At 42.1% G+C, this 17685-nt stretch overlaps 3 protein-coding genes across 3 annotated transcripts; 2 read left to right on the top strand and 1 right to left on the bottom strand.

Moving 5' to 3' along the window:
* Positions 1–369: 369 nt before the first annotated feature.
* Positions 370–3556, top strand: cptp (ceramide-1-phosphate transfer protein). The gene is made up of 3 exons (XM_010752324.3): positions 370–484; positions 585–735; positions 2132–3556. The coding sequence occupies exons 2-3, from the start codon at positions 605–607 to the stop codon at positions 2652–2654; spliced, it is 654 nt and encodes a 217-aa protein (XP_010750626.1). The 5' UTR covers positions 370–484; positions 585–604; the 3' UTR covers positions 2655–3556.
* Positions 3557–5874: 2318 nt separating this feature from the next.
* On the top strand, positions 5875–7941 carry ubxn10 (UBX domain protein 10). Its single transcript, XM_010752330.3, has 2 exons — positions 5875–5946; positions 6062–7941. The coding sequence occupies exon 2, from the start codon at positions 6094–6096 to the stop codon at positions 6796–6798; it is 705 nt and encodes a 234-aa protein (XP_010750632.1). The 5' UTR covers positions 5875–5946; positions 6062–6093; the 3' UTR covers positions 6799–7941.
* Positions 7942–8036: 95 nt separating this feature from the next.
* On the bottom strand, positions 8037–14044 carry ddx19a (DEAD-box helicase 19a). Its single transcript, XM_010752322.3, has 11 exons — positions 13846–14044; positions 13620–13683; positions 13343–13544; positions 12209–12301; positions 10357–10459; positions 10145–10259; positions 9855–10032; positions 9537–9774; positions 9070–9232; positions 8794–8985; positions 8037–8708 (listed from the first exon to the last, which is right to left on the bottom strand). Exons 1-11 carry the CDS (start codon positions 13906–13908, stop codon positions 8647–8649), a joined length of 1473 nt encoding a protein of 490 aa, XP_010750624.1. The 5' UTR covers positions 13909–14044; the 3' UTR covers positions 8037–8646.
* Between the last annotated feature and the right edge of the window lie 3641 nt (positions 14045–17685).

Raw genomic sequence — 17685 nt, 5'->3', positions numbered from 1 at the left:
GCCCCCAAAACATGCAGTCAAAGTAAAGAATAGTACAACTCTTGTGTAAGAGAGGGACAGAGGAAAAAAGAGGTCACTAAAAAAGAAAAACCCACAACAACACCTGAGACATCCAATCCTGCATGACTCCCTTAACTTACATTACAACACAAACATCAACACACTTGACAGTGGCGCCATCCTGGTGGTTCTTTGGTGCCCTTATCCAAATAACCTCAATGTAAACCATTTGTATATAATAGTACTAGTATTAGTATGTTTAAAATTAAGGGACAATAAAGGGGAAAGGGGAGATCATATAAAATGTACAAATTAAATAAACATTAAACAGCCTTTGCTACGATCTGTCCCGATGCTTTTATTTTGAAGGCAAAGTCACCGATTTCCTGTGTCTCCCGGCTCGAGTCTGCGCAGTAGAGTCGGATCAGAGCAGGACTGACCTGTCGGAGATGTTTAATCTGCCTTTCTTTGACTTTAATCTCAGGTAAAAACGTTTAACCTTTGGTTTGTTTTCACCTCGGCACGTTTCATTTTTGCTCATCAGCCGTTAGCGTCGTTATCTCATTCATTTCGTTGGCCGGCAGCACTTCCTGGTAAACAAACCATGGCAGCTCCGGAGGCTCCAGAGGAGAAGTTCAGTCTGCGGGAGGTGCTCGACACGTTCAAGCTGTGTCTGTCCGAGGATAAAGAGGTCTATGTCGAACACTACGTGGCTGGCTGGCGTGGACTCATCAAGTAAGTCAACACTCATAAATATTGTGTATTAAAAAAGTGATGATCGCTTGTGTTTTTTTTTTCAATCAACCTTGTTACACCTGTGGTGTTCCCGCCATAGAAAATGAATGGGTATCCAGATTGTTGTGGAGAAGTTGCTGAAGTCAAAGGTCAATGGTGAGGTCAGGAGGGAAGAAAGTGTTCAGGAGCCTCTGATGTCTTAAGCTGTCTTATGTATTGACGCTTGGCCAAGGAGAATTAGAGACACTCTCAAAGTTCATCAGAAGTGCCTCACATTCTGCCCAAGACTTTAAACCCCAAGATAACACCACAAATACTACACGCCCAGAATTAGTCACAGAGAATGTCTTTACCCATGGAGGTGTTATTGTCAGCATATTCTAGTCTGGAGACACAGATGTCTGTTTACATAGATTGGAACGTCAACAATAAGCTATCTATTATGTCTATGAAGGCAGCAATAGGTCTCTGTGACCCTGGACACCACAGTGTTGAGATAGACTGGCACCTACGGTTCCCAACCAAAGCCAAACAATTAATACTGCAGAGGACCTCAAGGCCCACACGTGACCTCGTGTAACCTAAGGATAGAAAAGTCCATAACACAGACTATATTCATCCATCAGACAGAAAACATCCCCATACACACCACCCCAACAATGTCTTTTGCGGGTCATCTCTTTCCCGTGCTTATGTGCCGATCCTACCAAGTGAACCAACTTTCTGATGAAACATGTTGATACAACATATCTGTATCATATCTTCACACAGACTGGACAGGTGTCTGGTATGTGAACCCACACAGACCCCATATATATAGCTTGATGTTTGCCTTGCACTCCTTTTATTCTGAGCACAATGAGTAGGTGACTGACCAAGCGGTTCTCTGTCGAAGAGGTTCTGTCCCAGGTTAGTGGACATGATGAAGAGGGCACTGAAATCGAACCAGAGATAGAGGAGGATGTCTTGGAAGTGGAAGACAACACAGTTTTTGATCCAGACTTTGGCACCTGAAGAACAGGCACCTGAGGAGACATTCCAGTCCAAGAGTGGACACTTGCTCTGGTCTTCATCCCCCCCAGGACAGAAGAAGTAGAGTGAGAGTGGAAAACATAAAAATGATGCCAGGGCCAACACGGTATGCGACATCTCGTGTGGATGACATCAAGTCCAGCTTCCAACTCTTTTTTACCAGAGTCCATTAATATATGATGGAAAGCCATTGCTGCCAAAACAGAACAGAACAGTTTCAGTCCAGTCTGATGAGACAAATGTCATTTTACCTTAAGAGCAGTTACAGGGGCGGGAGGTGAACACGGCAGGAGGGTTAATAACACTGTGTAGTCATACTGTGTTGACATATGAAGGTGTTGACAGTGTGTTTGTCCTCTGACAGGTTTCTCAACAGCTTGGGCAGCGTCTTCGGCTTCATCTCCAAGGATGCTGTCAACAAGATCAAGATCCTGGTCACACACCTGGAGGGCGAGAACAGCTCTGAGTACGTCACTGTCCAGTCCATGGTTAAATATGAGCTGGAGAATGAACTGGTGGACCTGAACAAGAGGGGGAACCACCCAGAGTCGGGCTGTCGTACTCTCCTGAGGCTCCACCGTGCTCTGAGGTGGCTGGAGCTCTTCCTGGAGCGTCTCCGGACCAGTGGCGAGGACGGAAAGACGTCCGTCATGTGTGCCGAGGCCTACAATGAGTCTCTCTCTCAGCATCACCCGTGGGTGGTGCGTAAAGCTGCAGGCATGGCGTTCTGCGTGCTGCCGGGGCGTCCGGCCTTCTTCGAGGTGATGAACGTGGGAACCCCGGAGCAGGTCGTGGCCATGTTGGGTGATGCTCTGCCTCTCATCTCTGAGGTGTACCAAGTCACAGAGGAACTGTACGCCCAACACAACCTGCTCGATTTACCGTGAAGGGCTGTTATTACAAGTTACATGAGTACAACTCGTCTCTGCTGAAGGGCTGTCCAGCTCGCTACTACTCTTGTTTGGTGGTTCAAGTGTTTAATATAAAACTACTGTTGCATGATTAACTTTACTCTGTAATGCACCTGTGAATTATCTTTTTAATGCGTCTTGTGTTTGTTTACAGCGGGAGTCCAAAAGTCTCTCTCTGCTAACAGCTGGGACCAACTTCATATGTGGGGATACATTAATCTGCAACTGTTTTGAGAATCAATATTTTTTTTGTTTCAAGCAAAAGCACCAAACATTTGATGCCTTCAGGCTCTCTGTTTTTTCTCGCTCACATCGCAGTAAATTAAAAGTTTTTGGGTCTCTGATTGGCAAAGTGGCTACTGATTAAAATATTTGTTAGTTGCAGCTCGTTATAGAACTGATACTCTGAGAAATGTTTGTCCATTAGGTCAGATGTTTGATGTTCTCGTGTCATAGTTAATTCAGATATTAACACGTTTATGCTCCTGTTACACAGTGGGAATTACTGATTATCTATCTATCATTTAGATAATCAGAGATTGGATGTTTTTTACCAGCTACATAAATTATTACAGCCTTGTAGGAGAAATGCAGACAAACAGCAGACCGCAGCCTTAATGGCACACAGTTTATAACATACTCAAACATGACGAGACAGAAGAGCTGTGGACGTGTTCACCAAATATAAATACTACTAATAATGTTTTTACTTTAGAAATGTTTTATGAACCAAGTCATGGACTTTTCATTTAATTTATGAATGATGAAATATGTTATTCTTTATTTGAAGTGAACGTACTGTACTGCACATATTGTAAATATATGTTACCATTAAATCAACAGAATTTATACAATGTGTAGCTTAATAAATTAAAAAATTAAAAAACTTGGTTGATGGCTGTGAGTTTGTTTTATTACATGTTATATAATATTATAACGTGGTTTATACATTTTAATAACTGATTATTGATCCATTTGAAAGTTAACTAAGCTCCCACTTTCTCATTAATACAACATATAGCAGATACATTATGATTTATTATTATTATTATGTAATGCGCTAAAAAAAAACCTTTATTGATCCCTGAGGGGAGTGAATTCATCTACCCCGCAGTATAAAAGCAATAAAGTAACTGAACTATTGCAGCATAAATAACTTAATGTATCCATAATTATAATCTCTGTGTGAGAATTGCTCATAAACATGATTTTAAAACTAAAAGTCTGCCACAGGGAAACAACACATTAACTCTGTTACTGCGGCTGCGAGAGCAATGGTTGGTGGAGGAAGTACTCGTGAAGCATTAACGTGATATAACGATGTTAACGATGTTTTTTTGGAGCTGTTAAAGAAGCCGGTTGCTTAGAAACCAGACGGATCTGCGAGCTCTTGTTACGTTTGGTGCAATGATGAGAAGCCAGAAGTGTTCGAACATCACAGACCCGGCTCAGGATGGACTTCATGCAGCAGATCAGGAGGATCAACCTGCCTAAAGGAGCTGCTGGTGCAGATCTACACCGACATTATTCAGGCATCCATCACCAAACAGGACATGAAGAGACCACAACAGACAGCAGAGGGAGTCACTGGTGGAAACCTGCCCTCCATTCAGGTCTGATACACGTCCAGAGTCAGGAAACAGATCCATCACAGCATGGACTCAACTGGTTTCAACTTCTGTACACCAAAACAAACCAAAATGTGTTTCATATTTTAGATTCTTCAAAGTATGTTTGAGACCATCAGTTTTTTTGTTCAGAAGAGTAAAAGTTAGCACACAGTGTTTCTAATCCATGTTATGGCAAGAACTGCTCGACTAAGTGAAGAGAAATGACGGTCCATCATTACTTTTAGGACATGCAGGTCCAGAAAATATCCAAGAACTTTGAATGTATCATCAAGTAAAGTCACGAAGACCATCAAACGCTCCAATGAAAGTGGCTCTGCCCCAAGAAAGGAAGACCAAGATCATTACAGTTAACAGCATCAGAAATCAACAATTAAAAGCACATTAGATTCCATAGGACTGTCAAAGACCAACAACAACAAGAAGAGGAGAACTGCTTGGACCAAGAAATCTGGACTTTGGTCTGATGAGTCAAATCTGAGATTTTTGGACTCAATTGCTTTGTGACATCTAATCTCTAATCTGAGGGTCCTGTTGATTGTTGATTTATACTATTTACTGAATGCAAAGACTGCCTCTGAAACACAATCCCACAAATTAACGTTTGTGGAGCCACATCTGTTAACTTGAAAATCATTCCAGGTGTGCAAGACGGCTGTCATCAAAGCAAAAGATGGATACTTTAAAGAATATTTAAAACAATGTCTTTATTAATTTTCAGACACATAACACATTATTATACATATAACTACTGAGGCTTCGAACTGTGCCCCAAAGCGTGTAGAACCATCTTCAATTCGCGAACAAGACATAACAACAAAACGGCAAACACAAATAATAAATATAAATCACTTACGAAGAAAAGGAACTTATATACATAATAAAGTATAATACAAATATTACATAAGTAAATTTAATGGGGGAGAATAAATACAAAACCAACCATACACTGATCCTATTCACAAGTGTGCATTACACATAAATTAGAAAATGGTCAATCTACTCCAGACAGTAATCATTTTTCCAAATGAGCTGCAGAGGGCTACTTATGGGTCATCTCCAGGTGTTTCCACCAAACCAGACAAGTCTTTATTCGAAAGAAGATTTCTAAAGGGGCCCCAGATGTTATCAAAAATGGGTTGTTTACCTTTGATTGCATACGTAATCTTTTCTAAGGGCAGAGTTGTTGTTAATTCAGAAAGCCATTTACCTATCCTTGGTCTATCCACCTCTTTCCAAGCTAATGCAATGACTCTTTTGGCCAACAACAGGCCTATATCTAAAAATAATCGATTATGTTAGCTGGGTAAATACCCAATAGGAATATTTTTGGCCTCTAAATGTAATTTTATCTCTAATATTTCCTCAATACACACAATGCCACAAACAATGAAAAATCGTGTCACATTTTATGCAAACATCCGGTATTAATATAAAATAGTTTCATGTTTACCTGTCGAGCTTTTGTGCTCATACCTGTGCAGGTTGCGCGCTTCCACCACCAGGGGTCTCCCCGCCTCCAACCACGTGCTGTCGTCAGGGCAACCGGGCTGTCATGGCAACCCCGCTGACGCTTAAAGAGAGGTGCTTCCTGCTGGAGCTGTGGAGGAAAAGGGTCTCAAAGGTGACGCTATCAGACGGTATTTAAACATTTTTACCTGTAAACTAACGAATCAGGTCTTCATGAGGTGACACAGCTTCTTACCTGTGCACTACTTTTCACCTGTGTGACTTTATTTGCTGTTTTTGTGGAAGAGAGAGCTGCAGAACTTCACTTCTGAACTCCAATGCAGGAGAAAAGCTTCATATCGATGCATTTAACACGACCAAAGTCCTCCAAAGGACGGAGCAGACCCGCTGTGAGCAAACCAGCTGACACAGACAGCATGCCGAGGTCACCTGAGTCTCCAGACTCACCTGTGGTGGTGCACAGCAGGCCGGACAGGAACCTCCGCTCGCAGTCTCAGCCCATCATGTGTCAGGATGAAGTGCTGGAGATGCTGCAGCACGCTCCTGCTGCTCCACCACAGTCCTTAAACAAGTACAAGGTCCTTCCATCCATAGAGAGGAGAGGTCTGGACAAACACATGTCCAAGCTCAGCCTGTCTGATGAGGCTATCCTGCAGCAGAGGCACAGGTGTGAAGAGCCAGACGTCCCTGCAAGGAGCCCTGATGTGCACCAGCCTAAACCACCTGACCCGGGACCAGCAACCACCAAAGAAGCTGGGGCCCCTGGCAGTTTGCTGTTAGCCATCCGAGCTCCATGTGGACGGAGGTTTCAGCAGCACTTTGACCCCTCGGACACTCTGCTGACGGTGAGAGCCAGCGCTGAGCTCAGGTATGGAGCCCTGTATGGAGTCACCTCCATCGAGACCATGGACGTGCCCCGCAGGAGCTTCACAGACATGGACATGACGTTGGCCCAGTGTGGCATCTTGAACAGATCGGTGCTGTGCATCTCACAGAGTGACGCTGTCGTGGACTACGACTGAGTGTAGATGATCATCAAGTCCCTCTACATTAAGCTTGGAGGTTTGAGCTTCACTGTGCAAGTCAAAGTCAAAGTCAGGAGGCCTAAATCTAAAGTTTAAGACGTGTACATGGGCCAACATGCAACATAAGACCTCCAGCACATGCGCTTCCCTTTATAGCAAAGCAGTAGACATTTGTCCAGCAGATAAACTTAAGTGGATTTTACTCATTTATTAACTTTTTGGTTGAAAAACTCAATCACACTCAAATCATTGTGTAAATTCAACAAAGTAACTGAATGCAGAGGATCTTTACGTGGACGCAAGCTTGTTTTTTTGTAACTTTTATTGACAAATTCAGAATAATTCATGCATTAATTAATCAAGCTGGAGACTTGTTTTGTTGCACAGATTGCTTTATATACCCACAGCTGACCTGCGAGGGTTTAAAATGACACGCATGTTGTATGTTTCACAAATTAACAGGACATGAACTCATTAAGAGCCGTTAGATTTCATAATCAGAGATGTTGCTGACAATAAAGAGTTTTTAGTTTATGTTTGTTGGTAATTTCCACATCCTTTGTTTTCTTTTTCTTTTTATGATCTTAGATGCCAAATTAAGACTTTTATTACAGGTACACAGAGGTTAATAAATACTTTCATACTGTAACGACTGTCCTGCTTTTAAAATGTGTAAATGTTGTGACTGTTTTAAAGATCCGGTGTGTACGATGTACTGACATCCTGTGATGACCGCATTATATTGAAAGGTGTTTCTAATATTATGGCCACTCCAGTGAGTTCTAGGTCTGTCCTCCAAGTTGGACGTGCCCTAAACACCTCCAAAGGAAGGCAACCTGATCAATATTAGAAACACCTTTCAATATGATGCTGTTCAACCACTACGACCTGAATAATTAACAGAGTAGTGTTGTGTTGGATCACATTGATTTGTACAGGTGTTCCTAATGAAGTGGCCGGTCGGTGTAAAGTGTTTAAGGGCTCTTCATTTTCAGGTGGTTATGGACTCTCTGCCAATAAATGTTACAGACTCGTGTGTGTTAGTAGTATAGATAATTAATAATAAAAAGACGTCGCAGCAGGAAAAGCAAAGCTGTAAATGATAAAAATCATCGTTACACTGGTGTGTTTCTTTCCGAGTCAGAGCAAACCAAGGTTTACAAGAACAGAGCCACGTGCAGCTGATTAAGTATGACGGATCAAATCTTTCAAAATAAATCAGGACATGCGACTCTTGCTCACTCTGGAAGATTTATTCAAACAATCACATGTTAAAGTGCAGAACACGAGAAGGTTACAGGCTAAAGCTACCCGTCCTCTGAGACGCTAAAACTGTCGTGCAAAAAACAAAACAAAAATCAAAACAGCATTTCAACTGCAACCGCATGCAACAATATTTATTTATTCAATTATTCACACAAAAACTGAGCAACAGCTCCAGTCTGCTGTAACACCAAACTATAAAGGAAGTAAACATTAGCTAGCAGCTCAAACGGGCGTGTAACACTTCAAGTCACTTCAAGTCGAGGATATTTGAGCTGAACTCAACCCTTGATCAAATCGTGCAAACGTCTACCTGCATAATAATCAAAAACTCAACACTGCAAAGCATCAACTGTGTTATCGCCACCTGGCTTTAAATGCTGGTGGTTGGTTTAACGTCTCTAAGGAGACGGCATTAAGGCTTCAAGGTGACTTCAGTGAAAGTCGGACACGTCAAATTAAACTTTGGCCGTGAAATAGGTTTGCATACTCGACGTCAGCATGCGTCTCTTCTCTGTAAACAATAAACCCTTGAAAGAACTCAAGTTAAATTCGAGGTAACACGTCTAACTGCGTCAGCGTTCAGCTCATCAGTCTCTCCAGTTCTTCCAGATTGCTGGTGTCGAGTTTGGTGATCTTCCGATCTGTGGAGGACAAAAAAAAAAGAAAAAAAAGTCACGTTAGGATTCGTCTGTTTTCCGTTTCACGTCAAAAGAAACGGTAACGTACTGAAGTGCATCTCGATCTGGTGGACGATATCCATGCTGTGTTCGCTGTCCACCATATTCACGGCGAACCCTCGCCTGCCGAAGCGTCCTGTGCGGCCGATCCGGTGAAGGTACGTCTCATTGTCGGCGTTCCCGTCCAGGTCCACCGGGAGGTCAAAGTTCACCACAAGTGACACCTGTTCCACGTCGATACCTGTAACCGACAGACACATCCGAAGGTTTGAGACCCCCTCGCCTCCCGACGTGAAGACGCGTTAACGTTGTCGACTCGCCTCACCTCGTGAGCACACGTTTGTGGTGATGAGCACTTTCTCTTTGCCGTTCCTGAAGCGTTCGATGACGGCGGCTCTCTGCTCCACCGTCATTTCCCCGCTCAGCAACGCCACCTGGTGGCCCTCGATGGACAGGTTTGCAGTCAGCCAAGCAGCCATCTTACGAGTCTGAAGAGAAAGTATCAGCTAAACTGAGATGCTCAAACTGCATCCTGATGCAGCAGGTGTAATCTGTATCTGGACATCATGTCTACCAAGAACGAAACTACCTAACTCTGCCTCTTCCTACTAACTCAGGCTGTAAGTGGCAAAAGCTACAAGTTGTAGCAGCAGCTAGAGAACTTCATTCCTAACTCTTCTTGAGGGAGGTAAAAGCAGTAGAGCCCACACAGCAGTGTTGTTTTCTAGCCCTGTAATTGGAGTCTATGAGTCAAGTGTGCACTCGGTGGTGGTGTTAAATCAGCTGACTTACGCGGCAGAAGATCATCGCCTGAGCGATGGTCAGGCTGCCGTAAAGATTACAGAGCGCTGTGAACTTGTCCTCCTTCCCCTTACAGACCACGTAGAACTGCTTGATGGTGTCCAGCGTCTCCTCTTCGCGCTTCAGTCTGATGATGTTTGGATCGGAAACCACCTGCTCCGCAAACCTCCACACCGAGTCCTCAAAGGTTGCGGAGAAGAGGAGCATCTGACAGTCTTTCGTCAGCTGTCTGCATCGATGCGAGGGAAAGAGAAGCTCAGTGACTGACGGGATCATTATTACCTGAAGACTTCTCTGAAGTGAACGCACCTGTGGATGCGTATGCTCTGGTCGCGGTGACCCTGTGTGGCGATCATCACGTCGGCCTCGTCCAGCACAAACATGGTGATCTTCTTGGGGTCGATGAGTTTGTACTTGGTGCACCAGTCGAGGACGGTGCCCGGCGTCCCGATGACGATCTGCTCCTGCAGCTTCACGCCTCGCTCCACTGAAGAGAGAGCAGACATTCAGGAAAAGAGAACGTGGGCCGAGGTTCTGACCAAGGTGAACTGTGACTGGAGCGCAGAGCTGAGCGAGGGCTCAATTATGGTCATTCTTACGTCTGTTGCCACGGATGCCGTACGCCAGCTTCACATCAGGACAAAACTTCCCCATCTGTTCGATTACTTGACCGATCTGCAGAGCGAGCTCGTACGTTGGCGAGATGCAAAGGCACTGAGAGAACCACACAGGTTAGAACGGTGAGTTTATTTCAGCTTCTACAGCTCGATGTTGACGCCGACTGGCTCCACAGATTACATGTCCTGCTTACCTGAGTCCACTTGTTGGCTGGGTTTACATGGCTGAGCATGGCCAGCGAGAAAGCAGCAGTTTTACCCGTGCCAGACTGCGACTGGGCGATCAGATTCTGAGGTCTGGAAACAAAGATAACACATAAAAACGTGAATAAATCACAATAAAACTGATATTTTTATAACTACTGCAGAGAGTTTTTGACAATAAATCAAAAGGACAAGATACATGTACTTATTTTCTTATTATTATGGTAATAAATGTCTGTAAAGCAGCATGCATGTATGTTTTAGTGAGTTAAATGTGCCACAACAGGCACAAACAAGCATCCAAACTGCTCTCAAAAACAATTCCCACATTTAACTGATCACCAGAGCACTGTTTGTCAAGAATTTAGATGATCTATGAGTCTTAAGTAAAAATACGTAGTTATTAGATTATAAACTTCAAACATTTGCAGGTTCCAGCTCATCAGTTGTGATGATTTTTTGCTTTTCTCAGTTTCATAATTTTTTGGATCGTTAGTTTAATAAAACAAAGTTGGAAACCGTCCATGGGAAATAACGGAAATTTATAAAAACTGAAGGTTGGCCCTTAACAGGGAACTTAAAATATAGTTAGGAAAAATGTATTTTAGCTTATTTTTTTTTCTCTCGAGCTCCGTCTCTTCGCAAAGTCTTTTCTCAGTCGGCAGGATCTCAAGAGGGCAATCTACGCTTCTATCAGTTCCAGACTGGACTACTGCAACGCCCTCTACGCTGGCCTCAGTCAGTTTAACAAGCACGTCCAGACGTGAACACATTCCCCCCGTGCTGTCGTCACTCCACTGGCTCCCAGTCCGTTTCAGAATTGATTTTAAACTTCTGTTGTTTGCTTTTAACGCCATTAATGGCTCGGCCCCCTCTTACTTGTCAGAGATTTTAACTTTTCGCAGTTGTGGCAGAGCCCGGCGCTCTTCGGGTCAGCTTCTGTTAGAGGTCCCTAGGTCGAGATTTAAAGAGCGATCGTTGTTTTGCCGTCGCTGCTCCCAGACTGTGGAACAAACTGCCCGCTGACATTCGCACCACTACTGATCTCAGCCTTTTTAAACAAAGCTCAACTTTAGATTGGCGTTTCAATCCTGACTAGGGCAGTACTGTTCCTCAGGTGTACTCTGTCTGTCTGCTCCTTTCTATGTATTTCTGGAAGGCTTTTAGTACCCCGCAGCGCTGCAGCACTTTTCAGTGTATTTATTTGTTATGTATTGTTTTACGGCTTTGTTGTAAAGCACTTTGGGTACCGTTTGGCTATTGTAAAGGGCTATACAAACAAACTTAATTTGATTTGATAATCTTCTCATGCATGAAAATCTGTCATTCTGCTACATTTGAGCTCGTGGACTAGATATTATTGTTCAATAAAAATTCAAACTTGTATTATTTTGTATTTTAGTTTATATTTATGTTTGGATATGATACGGTTTGTTTACCCCAGTTTCCAGTTAATTTCCAGTCTCCTCTCTGCCTCATTTTAAAACCCTTCTTAAACCCACCTCTTCTCATTGGCTTTTAACACCATGCAGAGTGTTGATTCTATGTGCATACATGCATATTTTTATTTACTTATTATTATTTTATCTTGTGCAGGTAGTGCTTTTTATTTATTTTATTGTTATTTTATCTTTTGATTGTATACTTTATGTTTTTATTGTGTTTCTATTGTTTATTTATTGTGTTTTGTTGTGCAGCACTTTAGAAACCCTGTGTTTGCCAAGTGGATTGGATTAATTCCCATAAATTCCCCATCTTAACTTTTTTTTGTTTTGTTTTTAGATTGTTTGGTGTGTGTGTGTGTCTTTCTTCATCTTATTTCTGGTTGACTGATGAACTCACGGCTGTGCCAACATCATGGGCAGAGCGTTCTCCTGGATCCTGGATGGTCTGTTGAAGCCCATGTTGTAGACGCCCCTCAGCAGCTCAGGTTTCCTGAAGATCACCAAGCCAAAACAACAACAACAACAACAACAAAGTGTTAAAGTTGTTAAATGTTGTCGTGTCCTGTTCATGTCTCATTGCAATTTTTTTCTATTTTATTTCATTTATACCTTGCAGTTATTATTTATACCATGGTCACTTACTTTTGTAATATTATTTATGTTATGGTCACTTTACATTACAATACTTTATATATATCATGCCACTTTTATCCTCAGTCTGTTTTGAAGGTTGACTGTTTTTCGTGTTTATTGTGCAGGTTATAGATATTTCTGTCTGTTTATTGTTGTAGGTTATAGATATTTCTGTCTGTTTATTGTTGTAGGTTATAGATATTTCTGTCTGTTTATTGTTGTAGGTTATAGATATTTCTGTCTGTTTATTGTTGTTTTTGCCTTTTCTACTTTTTTTTCTAATTCTGTAGTGTATGCTACACTTTTCTTGCTGCTGTAACAAATACATTACCCCATGTTGGGATGAATAAATCTAATCTAATCTAATTAAAGGAGGCTTAACAAAGTTGAAGTTGTTAAATGTTGTCGTGTCCTATTCATGTCTCTTTCTTTTTTATTTCATTTATACCTTGCAGTTATTATTTATACCATGGTCACTTACTTTTGTAATATTACTTATGTTATGGTCACTACTCTTGCAGTAATATTATTATTTGTATCATGGTCACTTTTTTTGCAATATTTCTTACACTATGGTCACTTTACATTACAATACTCTTTATATATCATGCCACTTTTATCCTCAGTACTTGTCTGTTTTGAAGGTTGACTGTTTTTCGTGTTTATTGTTGTAGGTTATAGATATTTCTGTCTGTTTATTGTTGTAGGTTATAGATATTTCTGTCTGTTTATTGTGGTTTTTGCCTTTTCTACTTTTTTGTCTAATTCTGTAGTGTATGCTACACTTTTCTCGCTGCTGTAACAAATACATTACCCCATGTTGGGATGAATAAATCTAATCTAATTAAAGGAGGCTTAACAAAAAAACATTAGAGTGAAGTCAGTGTTTTTAACTCACAGCCTGAGCTCCTCAAACGTCTTCACAGAGTACAGAGGAGAGGTGGGGTCCCTCTGCAGGACCTCCACCTGGTTCCTGTTCCGCACCAGAGAGTGTCGGATCAGCTTGTTCAGCAGGGACTGTTCGGCCAGGTCCACTCTGTCCGCTTCCCCGCTTCTCCAGCCTCCATTTTCGGCTCTGTCCTCCTCCGGCACCACGTTCCCTGTGCACAGGTGGAGGACAACAACAAATGACCCACTGCGACATAACGGTTAAATTAAAGTAAATTAAAAGTTACCGTTAATGTCTCCTCTCATGGTTCGTGGTGGTCGGAGTCGCTCCACCTTCTTGGTGAAGTCCAACTGGCTCGGATTTAAACAAACAAACAAACAAACAAACAAATCATTATTTAGCATTAATTAGCTCCACCTGCTAACGGGTGACGACGGTTGGGGATGTAACGGCCGCCGCTCGTGCTCACCTTTTTTTTTTTTAAATTTAAATTTAAATTCAAACAAACCGACCTGCACGAGCGGAGTTGTCGCTTCTTGAACGTCCACAGCAGCCGCCCACGAGTCTCTGGACATTTTTAAACATTAATTATTATTTTTTTAAATGTATTTTTTTTCACCGACGAGACAAACTTTTATCCAAAGTTTGATGTCAGCGTGAAACGATGAAGCCTGCCGGGAGCACACGACTCATGACGCCTTCATGGCGCACAAGGAATATCGACGTTTTAAGAACTAGCGCAACAGAAGCGACAAAAATAAAGAAATAAACCACTAAGTTGAAGTATTTCATTTGCTTTACAGCTCTACTATCTTATCTGTGCGACTGTGAAATTAAATAGCTCTTATTTGTTTGTTTTGAGAACGAAAAATAAACAGTTAAATGCATGACACGTTTTGTATTCACCAGTTTTTCCAGCAGTGCCTGAAGGCAGCGTAGTGTTCCCACCTTGTTTGTATAGTGAACCTGCTGACACACCCATCACCAGCAGAGCCAGCACGGGCCGACACGATGACACGTTTCAACGCCTAAAACACACAAACTAATGTCGAAGTGATGAAAATATAACGCAGTTATGTTGCTGTGATGTTGAGATGTTTTATACATTTAAACATTTCCCTGTCATCTCATGTGTTTGATAGATTGCTGTATTATTTATTGATGCTTGATCAAAGAGAATTAGAGACACTCTCAAAGTTCATCAGAAGTGCCTGAGTCGGTCTCACATTCTGTCCAATTCATACTGGTGGATCGACTTTAAACCCCAAGATAACAAACAACAAAGCCAAACAATTAATACTGACGAGGACCTCAAGGCCCACACGTGACCTTGTGTGACCTAAGGATAGAAAATTCCATAACAGATAGATAGATAGATAGATAGATAGATAGATAGATAGATAGATAGATAGATAGATAGATAGATAGATAGATAGATAGATAGACGGTTCTACATATAAACATATACATAAGAGAAATATACATATGAACTATTGTGCAATAACTTGTGCAAATGTGCATTCTGAAAACCTTAAATAGGGAGAGTGCAATTATGCATCCATTATTATGTCCATCGATCAGATCAGCTGTTACAGAATGAGTCTCCTCTCTCTGCACAGAGGGGAGTCATTATACAGAGTTATGGACTTCCTGTAGCGGTCCTTTTCACAGTGGAGCTGCAAGAGTCCCCGACTGAAACTGCTCTGTTTTAGTGGATGAGAGTTATTGTCCATGATGCTGAGAAGTTTGTGGAGCATCCTTTTTTTCCCCCACAACCAGCTGCAGGGGCTCCAGAGCTGTCCCCCTGCATCACAGAGCCAGCCTTGATCAGTTTGTTCAGTGTTTTTGTGTCACTGGTTCTCTCAGCAGATGTCTGCAAGAAGATTGCACTTGCAACAACACACTGGTAAAACATCTGCAGCATCTTGCTGCACGCATTAAAGGACCTGAGGTTCTTCAGAGCCTCAGTGTTGATCTCCAGTCCAGTCTGTTATCCAGGTGCACACCCAAGTACTTGTAGTCAAACTAAAGTGATAATAAATGTCTGTAAAGCATTGTTTGTATGTTTTGCTTAATAAGTATCCAACAGGTTAATTGTATTTGTTTTCTCGAGATCTCGAGTTATTTATGTTCTTTTGTTGAAATAGAATAGAATAGAATGCCTTTTATCGTCACTATACACATATACAATGAGATTAAAAGCCAACTCTAATAACAGTGCAATAGTGGAAAAAATATAAACATAAACATAGGCAAAGAAAAAGGAAGTAGGGTGCACAGTCCGGAGGAGTATGTACATTTGCCTACAATAGATATGGTGCTATATGCTGTGTTACATATATATATTGCACATTATTGGATGGAATATTGCACATTGTAAACTATTTGCACATTGAAAATAGAGTATTTATTTATTTACTTATTATATGTTTGTTTTTTTTTAAATAACAAATGTTGAGATAACGAGATAACCCTTTTTTTCCTCTTCTTTTTTTTTAATTAACTGATTAATTGTTTTGTCTATAAAATGTCCTCCATGGTCCAATGTGACTTCTTCAACAACAGTCCAAAACATAAACATATTCAATTTACTTTAAATGAATTCTCACATTTGAGGAGCTGAAGCTGCTGAATGTTTTTGAGTCTTTCTGCTGATAAAAAATAACTTCACATGAATATTCTTTCTGACTAACAGCAGGTAAACTCAGTGGCTTGACAACGAGAACAGAGCTTTTATATTATTTCTGTGATGATTAGTCAACTAATTGGTGAGACAATCATTTCTAATAAAAAATACTGAACATTGTTACTTTTTCCAGCTTCTCTTATTTGAGGATTTGATTGTTTTATTTGTCTTACATGAGCAGAAAGATGAAACTATTTGGGTCTTTGACTGTTAGTTGGAGTGATTTTATGACCCTGGGCTTCAGCACAGGGCGGCACGGTGGAGCAGTGGTTAGCACTGTTGCCTCAAAAGCAAGAAGGTTTGTGTGGAGTTTGCATGTTCTCCCCGCGTGGGTTCCTGCAGGTACTGGTTTCCACAGTCCAAAGACATGCACTTAACAGGTTCATTGGTGACTCTAAATTGCTCGTAGGTGTGAATGTAAATGTGTTTGTCATTATGTGATGAACTGGCGACTTCTGCAGGGTGTAGTCAGCTGGGATAGGCTGCAGCCCCCCAGTGACCCTGATGAGGATAAGCGTTATAGATACTAGATGGATACATTTAACACATTTTAGGGCAGTTATCAGAAAATAATCTACAATAATTGATAATCAAAGTTATCTTAAATTGCAGCCCTCAACATCCGTCCATCCATCCTCTTATCTGGGGTCGGGTCATGGTGGCAACAGGTCTTAAGGACTTTCCAGGCGTCCTTCTCCCCAGAAACACATTCCAGCTCCTCCTGAAGGATCTGGAGGCGTTCCCCCCGGTCAGATGGGTGGTGTAGTCTCCCCAGCATGTTCTGGGTCTCCAACCACAAAACCCCTCGAGAGGAAGGAGCCCAGGAAGCATCCTAATTGTGTGTGTGTGTGTGTGTGTGTGTGTGTGTGTGTGTCAGTGAGAAACAGATAGACAGCGAGGGTGCTGGAGGAGAGAGGAGGGGGTGCACAGAGTTTTATTGGCTGCAGGTTGATTCAATTTGGAGGCGGATGTTGAGTTCCAGCCAATCTACCCACACACTCACACACATACATTCATACTCACACAGCCAATGTCTGCACACACACACACACACACACACACACACACACACACACACACCTAATCTACATTTTTACGACTACCATGACTTTATAAACACATATTAATCGTCATGGTAGCAGATGGATCAAACCGAGTGATCAGAAAACACAGAGACAGTGGATTAAAAACATTAAGAGCTCACACCGGAGGGAGGAGGAGAGAGCTTAGAGGTGATACGAGGAGGGGGAGCATGTAGTGCTCCCTCCACCCACCTTTCCACCCATTCACCCGTCTATTCCTCCAAGCTTTGTTGTCTTTTTTAAAAAAAAATTCTCCTGGTGTCACACTACATGTCATTTACTCTGATCCCCAGCTATTATACCTGAATGGCTCCTGTTGTCATCGGTGTCAAGGAGGGCTGGAGTGAGTGGGTGGTGCTGATGCTTTGAATGCGGATCTGATGGGAGGGAGGGGTGGTGTTTATTGGAAAAGACTGGACCTCTCTCTCGCTCACTCTCTCTCTCTGTCTCTCTGTCTCTCAAAGCCCTCCAACTCCAGCATCCGTAGGGAGGAGGAGGAGGAGGACGAAGAGGAGGGGGAGGAGAATAGATGAAAACAGTTTTTGCAACCACATGTTGCTGTGCCTGATTGAACTGCAGCAGCA

The sequence above is a fragment of the Larimichthys crocea genome, chromosome XV, assembly GCF_000972845.2.
Source record: "Larimichthys crocea isolate SSNF chromosome XV, L_crocea_2.0, whole genome shotgun sequence".
Lineage (NCBI taxonomy): Eukaryota > Metazoa > Chordata > Actinopteri > Sciaenidae > Larimichthys > Larimichthys crocea.
Note: the sequence above shows the minus strand (reverse complement) of the source record. Positions and strands in the feature narration are given on the sequence as shown.

Bases quoted from the DNA above. Each gene is read 5' to 3' on its own strand.
- cptp (XM_010752324.3), top strand. From the start codon at position 605: ATGGCAGCTCCGGAGGCTCCAGAGGAGAAGTTCAGTCTGCGGGAGGTG. The intron at 736-2,131 runs GTAAGTCAACAC...GTCCTCTGACAG, and splicing joins GGCTGGCGTGGACTCATCAA to GTTTCTCAACAGCTTGGGCA.
- ubxn10 (XM_010752330.3), top strand. From the start codon at position 6,094: ATGCAGGAGAAAAGCTTCATATCGATGCATTTAACACGACCAAAGTCC.
- ddx19a (XM_010752322.3), bottom strand. From the start codon at position 13,908: ATGTCCAGAGACTCGTGGGCGGCTGCTGTGGACGTTCAAGAAGCGACA. The intron at 10,460-12,208 runs GTGAGTTCATCA...CTTTGTTTCCAG, and splicing joins CCCATGATGTTGGCACAGCC to ACCTCAGAATCTGATCGCCC. The intron at 8,986-9,069 runs GTGAGGCGAGTC...TGTCGGTTACAG, and splicing joins CACAAACGTGTGCTCACGAG to GTATCGACGTGGAACAGGTG.